The sequence below is a fragment of the Crocuta crocuta genome, unplaced genomic scaffold, assembly GCF_008692635.1.
Source record: "Crocuta crocuta isolate KB4526 unplaced genomic scaffold, BGI_CrCroc_1.0 scaffold695, whole genome shotgun sequence".
NCBI lineage: Eukaryota > Metazoa > Chordata > Mammalia > Carnivora > Hyaenidae > Crocuta > Crocuta crocuta.
The window spans coordinates 1,224,974-1,234,427 of NW_027528855.1; the positions used below are offsets into that span (position 1 = coordinate 1,224,974).

General features: G+C 45.9%; 1 protein-coding gene across 1 annotated transcript in view; it reads left to right on the forward strand.

The window, feature by feature from the left end:
* The window catches only part of AFF2 (ALF transcription elongation factor 2), a 299,562-nt gene that overhangs the window by 284,107 nt on the left and 6,001 nt on the right, over positions 1-9,454 (forward strand). The window contains exons 14-16 of the mRNA XM_077756047.1: positions 2,859-2,930; positions 3,282-3,375; positions 5,627-5,679. Coding sequence (XP_077612173.1) covers positions 2,859-2,930; positions 3,282-3,375; positions 5,627-5,679 — 219 coding nt within the window. The remainder of the gene's footprint in view (positions 1-2,858; positions 2,931-3,281; positions 3,376-5,626; positions 5,680-9,454) is intronic.

Consider the following 9,454-nt stretch of genomic DNA (forward strand, 5'->3'; position numbering starts at 1 on the left):
TTCAGTTTGGCATATATTATAGCACACAATTAGAAGCAAACCAAATAATCAATCACAGAAGAGTAAGTAATTACACTGTAGTACACTCAACAGAATTCTTTGCAGCCATTGAATTGCAATAATGATGGAGACTATGTAGCTGCATGAAAATGTTTATAATACAATGTTAAAGTAAAAATGAGCTGCAGAATTATATACACAGAACATTTCTCCCCATGAAAAGCATGTTTCTGCCTGTGGACCAACCTGGAAGGGAAATGAGATCATAGCTGCAATAGGGTGAAATTATGGGTGTTTTCTAGCTTGCTGTATTTTTCTTTCTTATTCATTTTCTTTTAGGAAAAAAAAAAACATGCTCCCTTAAAAATATAAAAGCAGAACATCATATCTTGTCCTTGGTAAGAACGCAATGTGAATCTCTGAATAATATTCATGTCCATTAGAAAACACATCTTTTTCCATAATTATTTACGAAAAAACATTTTGTTCCAAGCACAGCTGTTGTTGTCTTCTCATTATCTGATAGTTTGCTCCCCCAGGACTATATCTCAGTAGAACCTGGGTAAAAGTCGATGGAGAATGTATGGACGCTTATTTTTTTAAGTTTGTTCATTTATTTGTGGGGGTGAGTGGGGGGAGGGGCAGAGAGAGAGGGAGAGAGAGAATCTGACAGCGCAGAGCCCAACGTGGGGTGCAAACTCACAAACCATGAGATATGATGTGAACTGAATCCAAGAGTCGGATGCTTAACTGACTGAGCCACCCAGGCGCCCCTGGACATTTGCTTTAAAGTCAATATTTTTACAGTTTATTTTTGAGCCAGTTATAGATTCCTGTGCAGTTGTGAGAAATGATACTGAGACTTCCTGTGGCCCCACAGTCCGTTCCCCCCAACACTGATAAAATCCATGGACTTTGTTCAGATTGCCTCAGTTTTATATGCACCTCTTTGGGTGCCCTCTCTGTGTGGACATGTTTTACATTTTCTATAAAGCATGTGTGTGTCTAAGTTTCTGTTTTTGAGAGAAATTTCAGTTGAGAATAAAATGGGCTAAAGCAACTAGGTCTTCTGGTCCATTTAAGCTGTTGAGGCTCCACTATGAAGTCACTTCAAAAGTGGTTGCAATTAGAGAGCGACTGTAATATGAACATAGTTTTTAGTAGCATAATATTGTGTTGCAGAGATTTTTATTACTCTCTCTCCGACAGTATGCTGGCCACAGAGAGAGAGCCCAGTTTTCTTCCATCAAGTAATTATAGTTGCTCTGAGCCCTGGGAATCTGCAATAGAAATGTATTTGTGCAAACAAGTGGGGCATCACAATGACTTGACATTTCAGCGATCCAACTGTCAAAGACAGTTTGATTTATTACATAATAAAAATCCTTTTGCTTAATATGGCAACGACAGAAGGGACCCTCATCACGTGCTCCGGTCCTTTTGTTGGAAAACGTTCCCTCATCAGAAGTCAAGAAGGAGTAACCGAGTCGTGGGGGGCAAGCCCTGGGTGCCAGTGTTCTGGGGAGGCTGTTGAAAACAGGGAGTCTGTGCTGCAGGCTCCCCATCACCTTCTCGTAAATGAGAACTATCCCAGGCCGCCTGCGCGCGTTCAGCTTCCTTCTGCAACACTGAACTCCATTACGTATTCCTCCACAGGTACCTGTGAAATTGCATTAAAGCTCAGACAATGATTTTATGCAATGAATTGATTTTCAAGAGTCTAAATGCCCAGAATGGGATGTGCTCAGCTAGAAGAAAAAAAAAATGAGAACTGCTCAACCTTTGATCACCCCAGTGTGGAACAGTAACAATTAAAGAGAATGGAAAGACAAAATATACAAGTACCATAAATTAANTTGTGTGACTGTGGGCTCCCCATGCCCATGTCACACAGAGTCGTGTATTATTTAGCTCATCTGTCATAAAGTCAACTGAGACTGACATTGTGGCCACCTCTCATGGCAAACCAGGAATGTTGTTTAGCTAGAGTGATCCTAGAAACAGCCTTCTCCCAGAATTTTTTTTAAATTTTTTTAAGTTTTTATTTAAATTCCAGTTAGTGGGGCACCTGGGTAGCTCAATCAATCAGTTAAGCGTCCGACTTGGGCTCAGCTCATGATCTCACGGTTTGAGAGTTCAAGCCCGATGTCTGGCTCTGTGCTGACAGCTAGGAGCCTGGAGCCTGCTTCAGATTCTGTGTCTCCCTCTCTCTCTGCCCCTCCCCTGCTCACTCTCTCTCTCTCTCTCAAAAATAAACAAACATTAAAAACTAAATTAATTAAAAACAATAAATTCCAGTTAGTAAACATGCAGCATCCTATTAATTTCAGGTGTACAGTATAGTGATTCAGCACTTCCATACTTCACCCTGTGCTCATCGAAAATGCTCTCCTTAATCCACATCACCTGTTCCACCCATCCCCACTCCCCTCCCCTCCCCATCAGTTTGTTCTCTAGAGTGAAGAGTCTGTTTCTTGGTTTGTCTCTCTTTTTTTCCTCCCTTGAGTTGTTTGTTTTGTTTCTTACATTCCACAGATGAGTGAAATCATACGGCATTTGTCTTTCTCTGACTGACTTATTCCACTCAGCATTACGCTCTCCAGCTCCATCCATGTCCTTGCAAATGGCAAGCTTTCGTTCTTTCTTATGCTTTTGCCAGCATTTATACACGCACCATACTAGCAGACCTTCCACGGCACTCCTTGTTGATCATCGTTTGTCACGTGCCCGTGAAAGTGTGCTCTTGCCCACATGCCCTAGTTAGAGGCAGTGGCACCGAGGCATGGGAATACCAATGACTTCTGAGCTTTCTGAGAGGTCGCATAGATGGCACTTACACTTGTCCTTTCTCTCCAAAGGTACGCGATGAGACTGAAGAACTTCGCGAGCCCCCTGGCTTCAGATGGGGACAAAAAGCTGGCAGTATTATGGTAAGTCTCGTGGAGGCTATGAAACAGCTGAAATGTCACAGAAGGATTTGAGAACTCCAGATCGACTTAAGCTGCTTACCCCAGATCATTATTCTTGTTTTCCATTAAACTATTAAAGGATAACTAATGGATTTCTTCAGTCGCTGACTAAACATTTACTCTCCTAATTTATACCCTTATCAAGATGGGATTCTAGTGCTTACCCCTTCTCTTTTGAAAATTTTTCTTTTTGCACTTATGTTCCTCAAGAACTGTAGGAGAGGAACCGCGAACTATGAATCAGCATTTTGTTGACAGCCTGTAGCTTTCATTAGGCATCGGCATTAACATAATCCTTCCCCGTCACCACAGCTACAGATGTTTATCACTTCTCTACTTGCGGATGTTTAAGCTGAAGAAGGACCATGCCATGAAGTACTCCAGATCACTGATGGAATATTTTAAGGTAATCCTTATTTTGTATAATTTGTAAGTACCGGGTGAATAAAATCACTAATGAGACATGGCAGGCATGTTATTAAATGTCAAGGTCGTTGCTGCCGAAGGATTAACCTCCCTCATCCCAGCCAGCCGTAGCACTCCTGCCTCTCCTTCAAGGCTCAGCAGAAGGCTCAGGTTTGATTTGATTCCAGGAAGAGAAGGTGCAATCGTGCAAGCCCTGATTATTTTCTGGATGGACCAAAATGGCCCTTGGCATCTTCCTGGCTGCACTCAGGGTAACGACGCCTTCTTCCCCGCAGTGCAGAGTGAGCCCACCAGGGAACAGAGCTTGTGACTGTGGCTATGACCAGCCTCGTGTTAAGTGAGCACCCAGTCCAGAAATTTCTCAACAGTGAGAAAAGTCACTGTGGCCACCCCGGGCTCTGGGGGGATAGCCATTCCCTTCGGAGCCCTTGGGCCATGGGGAGTCTTGGAGTGTAGTGGCTGCACTTTAAAACAAGTGATTGCTTTGGTTACCAAAATAAAGTAGCACACGAACAACAAAGAAAGAAAGAAAGAAACCCATCGTCTAGGGAGCTAGAGATTTTAATTTGCAAGCAAAAAGAAAAAAAAAATATTTCAACTGCGAGAAGAATGCCAGAATTGGAGAGCGAGCCCAGATAAAAACTATAGGCAGCAGCCTGATGCTCAGTCTGGCCACTAAAGTCTCACTGGTTCAGTGGTCTGTGAAGCTTCTGCTTCATTTGCCCCCCAACACTGGTCATGATTCAGATTTGAGAAGGCTCAAGGTTCCTGTTGGTCAGGCCATGAAAGAGAAGGACGATTGTATTAGTATTGTTGTTGTTGTTGTTGTTATTATTCTGCCAAGTGCATGAGACTGCTTGGCTAAATTGCACCAAAGCCGTTATTTGAAATGAATCCCATCATGGCCTCCCATGAGTCCCCCCGAGTCCCATGAGTGACATTGTGCAGCTGTGTGAGAACGCTGACTCGGGTGGGGAACAGAGCAAGCTCGCCAAGCTGTTAATGTGGTGTGGCCACCATGCCACGAAGCTGGTGCACATGTAGGTGAACGGGTGACATACAGCAGCTGCCCATCGCTTCCTGCGTCCACGGGTCTCTACCCGTGCTCTAGAAAGGCAGTTCTTGAATCTGAGTGGGCATGTGGATGTCCTGGAGAGCTTGTGACAGCAGAGCTCTGGGTCGCATCCCCCCTGAGTCAGATAGTGTTGGCCTGGGACAGGGCACTGCAAAACTACCAAAAAGGTGTTAAAGAACTCATTCTCCTGGCAGTATTGAGCTTCTTTTAGATTAAAAACTGGAGTCTGCAGAACGCACCTTGGGTGTGGGACCCTACCGTCCAGAGAAGTAGTGCATGCTCGCTGGGCTCCTGAAAATCCCCACTCTCTCCAGCACCCCATTTGCAAAGGGGGCTGGGCCGGAACCCAGGAGCCAGTGGAAGAGCGTAAGCTTGGTCTTGATGCTGCAAAGGCCGGCCTGAGTCAGGCTCGGTGCCCCCAGGGGTCCTGGTCCCGTGCACCTTGGGCTCTGACCTGGTGAAGTCATTATAATGAGCCGGGCCACTGTCCTGAGGTGGTGGTACTGAGTGCCACACAAGTGTGTGCTCTGCCTAATGCAGGAGGCCCAGTTGTGAAACCAGTCCGGTCCCATTCAGAGGGAAGGAGGCTACTTTGGAGTTCCAAGGCAGCGCAGCCCTGGGCCAGTTGCACTGCTAACCATGGATTTGCGTGTCAAGATAGCACATTAAGGAGATACGCGACAGAACAAACCACAAAACGCTGCTGCTTCGTCCTGGCACATTCCTGGGATGGCAGAAATTACAGGCCACCTCGCCTCCCAGGGAACAAGTTTGCCAGGGGAGCTAAGGGAGAAGAGCTTGCCAGTACTCTGAAGAGCTTGTTTTGCAGAATAAATTTCAGATGAGGATAATTAAACCACTTCTTGGAGAACTGAGTCTGATTTCACTGGGCCTTTTAGTATATACGATCTTTCATCAAGTGACTTTCATGGTCCTGATTGGAGCCCACTAATTATCCTAACCAGCTATTTTCATCGAGTGTGCGTCGTGGTGTGCTGACGTGCGCGCACATCCCAGCCCCGCTAACGACACAGGAGGCATCCCGAAATGCTGCAATCAATATTAATGTACTCTAAATCACACTTCCATCTGTTTCTGAATTAATAAAACACAAAATAGATGTCCTTACGTCCCTCTCTCTCTCTCTCTCTTTTAGCAAAATGCTTCAAAAGTCGCTCAGATACCATCTCCCTGGGTAGGCAATGGAAAGTAAGTATCTTACAAAAATTGCTTTTTCAGAAACTCAGTGACTTAATAGACCCCCACATATTTTGTATTGACCCCAGCTATTTTGTATCGACAACTCTGGAGCACAGGTCAATTCTGAGACTAGTGTAATTTTGGTGCCCACACAATTCTAGTCAGGTTTCGGCTAATGGCCAGACAAAAAAGTTTAACATGATGGCATTCCAAATTCCTTTAACTGTTTGATCTTTAAGCCAAATTATGGCCATGAAAATATCTGTTAATGAGATGGCAAGCACCACGCCATTTTGAGGGAGGCAGAGTAAAGTTAACTGCGCGTCAGTGATTTTTCAATGATTCACTCAGTAATGAAAGACCAATGAAATATTCATTGATGTATAGTAAGTGCTGTTTAATAAAACCAAAGGCATAATAGTGCTGAGAATGTGAAGGCACTTAGTCAGCCAATTATCTGAGCCTTCATGGTGATTTTTATATTAATACTAAAACAGCCTGACCTAAAATATATAGAAGCATCCGTTATACTGCTGATGTAAGGCCCGATGGACTCACCCACTCCCGTGGGCTGCCCAGTTTCCCTGCAGCAGGTGGGAGTCAGAGCCTCAGGGAGCTGGTCCTGGGGCCATCGCTGAGGCTGTCCAGAGCTCCCCGTGAGCTGAGTGGCCCCTCCCCCTCACCGGCCATGTTTCTCTCTGTCCGAGATGAAAGGGCTGGACCTGATGGCCCCTGTGAAGAGACGTGCCTTCTAAGATGGAGGTTTTGAGCGTCTGCCTGTGAACTAGCTACACAGATGCCTCTCTATGCTTGACGATCAGTGTTTCCTCTGATTCCAGTACCTCCCTCACCACCGCAGGCCCACCTTCTACCACCAGTGGGAGGGGAAACTCCATGACTGCACACACAGGCTTTCACAACGAGCCGCTCTTTCCCATGTTTCATCATCTCCAAATTCTGGGGTCTCTGATCCATATGCTTTCTTCCAGAGTAAAATAGTCTCCTCTGCCACTTTATAAATACCTACAAAGCGCACTCCCAGAGCGGTGGGACATGAACTCTGCTCTCGGATTGTACACACATTCAGAGTGAGGGAACAAACCATTAAAAACTACGCATTAACTCAATTACTGTATTGAAATGAAATATCCTTTAAATTGTTGATTAAGTCTTACTTTCATATCAAACAGCAAAAGCAAAAGAAGGCTTCTCTCTGGAAATTTAGAAAATAAACATAACCACTGAAAGGCCCAGAGAAAGTTATTTTCTCTGAGCACAGAGTAAAGCAAGGGCAAGTGCAGGTAAGCAGTCATTAAAGGATTTCTGGGGAAAAAAAGTTTTTTTAATTCTGAAATGAAAGAACTCAAACACATCCTAAGCTTGTGAAGTCATATCAAAAGCCTCTTGAAAGGATATTTTAAGTGTCTTCTGTCTGAAGAGAGCACACTGTCTTTGATAGGCCATAGAGTTTTTGAATAAGGCAACTCAAAATGGTCACCCAGGGGTTATGTCCCATTCATTCAGCAAACACTTGGGGCGCATCTCCATATGAGGGGCTGGGGACACAGCTGAATTCAACGCGATGCCTGTAGTCCAGGAGCGCACAGTCCAGTGCAGGAAGGTGACAGGTGTGAAGAAAGTTCTGTGGAAGCCCAGGAGGAAAAGAGCTTGGGCCCCTCTAGATGGCCAGGGAGGGCTTCTTATATGTAAGGAAGACCACAGCCTGTCTTTCCTAGCAAATGACGGTGGCTGGCACCACACGGTGACTCGTGGGGCACCTTCCAGATGCTGCAACCCCTGACCTTGAAGGCTGGGGGAGAAAATTGCAAAGAAGCGGTTGGAAAGAAGGAGAAGAAAAATCCGCTTGGTACTGAGCAGGCATGGCAAACTTTTGCTGAGGTTTAGAGGTAATATCTGAGCGCACGGAAACCTGAACAAGTTGTGGCTGCTGCTGCTGCCGCCTCAGCATTTAGGGTTGCGGTGACCATTTGAGTTGGGAAGCACACAAGATGGCACCAGTAGAAGGTCCACTGCTGTTGGGGCACTTGCCCTCGATTGTCACAAATGGATGGGTCTGCCCCCCACACCATTTGCCCTCTCCACTAAAGGGCCATCCATTCTTCATTCACTCAGTAAATAGTGCTTACTGAGTGTATCCTATGGATGAGACACTCTGCCAGGCACTTGATAAACATGACCCCTCATCCTTGTGCTACATGTTGTTCTACACTCTTGAGAGCCTCTTATAGGTACTGGATGCTAAATAATGATAGAGGGGATAGAGGGATGGTGGGAAGACGGTTCATTCATTTCGTTAACTAGTATTCTTTAAGTACATAGTATGTGTGCCAGGCACTGTTCTAGATGCTGGGCACAGCACTGGATGACAGAGGCAAATATCCCTGCCTTCCTCAAAGTCACTTTCTGGTGGAGAAAAACAGTAAAAGAAACATGGTATGCAAAATGGTGGTACATGTCATAGAGCAAATGGAAACCAGGAAGGGGGACTAGAAAGCTCGTCTGGCGGGGGCAGGGGGAGCAGTACACCGATCTGGAATAGGCACGTTTGAGAAGGATGGTGGAGAGCAGCCCACAGAGATACCCGGGGAAGTGCATTCCAGGCAGAGGAAGAGCAACCACCTTCCGAAGCGTGGGGTGCCTGATGAGTCTGAGGAACAGCAGTGGGAGTGAGTGTGGCTGACAGGTGGTGGGAGGTGTGTGCCTGTGTGTGTACGCTCATTTGCATGGGCAATGAACGTGTGAAGACAAAGACAGGATCTACAGGTACACTCAAAGAAAGAAAACAGGACAAGGAACCCCAGGCAGCGGGGAGACCTGAGCTGGAGCTGGAAGGCCACCCACCTCCCTCCCCACAAGATGAGCGTGACACCACACTGTTGTGGCCAGGGTCACAAGTCCTTAGGCAGCTTTGAATTCTTTCATCAGTCCAGTGTGGCATGCAGATCTGCTGAGCAGGACGGCATCCGAGGGCCACCTGTGAGATCAGCCATGACCAAAAGCAAACCCGTGCCCTGGCTCTCCTGGCCTCCTCTACTGCTTATTTACAAGAAAGTGGGAAGTAATGGGCAAAGAAAGCCCCTCATTGAGCACCTCACTGTTGTCAACTAAAAAGTCCTTTTTATTTTTTTTTAAATTTTGTTAATGTTTATTCATCTTTGACAGAGTGTGAGTGGGGGAGGGGCAAAGAGAGAGGGAGACACAGAATCTGAAGTAGGCTCCAGGCTCTGAGCTGTCAGCACAGAGCCCGATGCAGGGTTCAAATTAATGAATCACGAGGTCATGACCTGAGCTGAAGTCAGACGCTCCCCAGGCACCCCTAAAAAGCCCTTTTTAAAATGTACAAAGTAAACGGAGGTGATGTGTTTCCCCTTGTGACTTTTGGACATGATTGGAAATCACTGAATCAAGGCTTCTCTTCCTGTCAAGGAACGGCTGTGATGGGGGGAGGGGGGCCGCAGAGTGGACATGCCCAGGGCCAGGGTTAGAAGGCAGGTGTCCTGGCGTTCCAGTACCTACTTTGTTCACAGCACCACCCAGTTCCCCTTTCAACCTTCGTGACACCTGACAGCCTTGTGAGTTTTCTCCAGCGATTCTGAATGAGGACATATTCTTTTCTTGCCTTACATTGACATCTAAGGGTTAATGACAAAAATGCGGAGAAAAGAAAAGCAACCACAACAAAGATATTCAGCAGCCACTGCTTGGGTTTTTGGTTTTGGGGTGGCCCTTTTTTGTCATTAGTTAACCCTTCTGGGCTTATTTT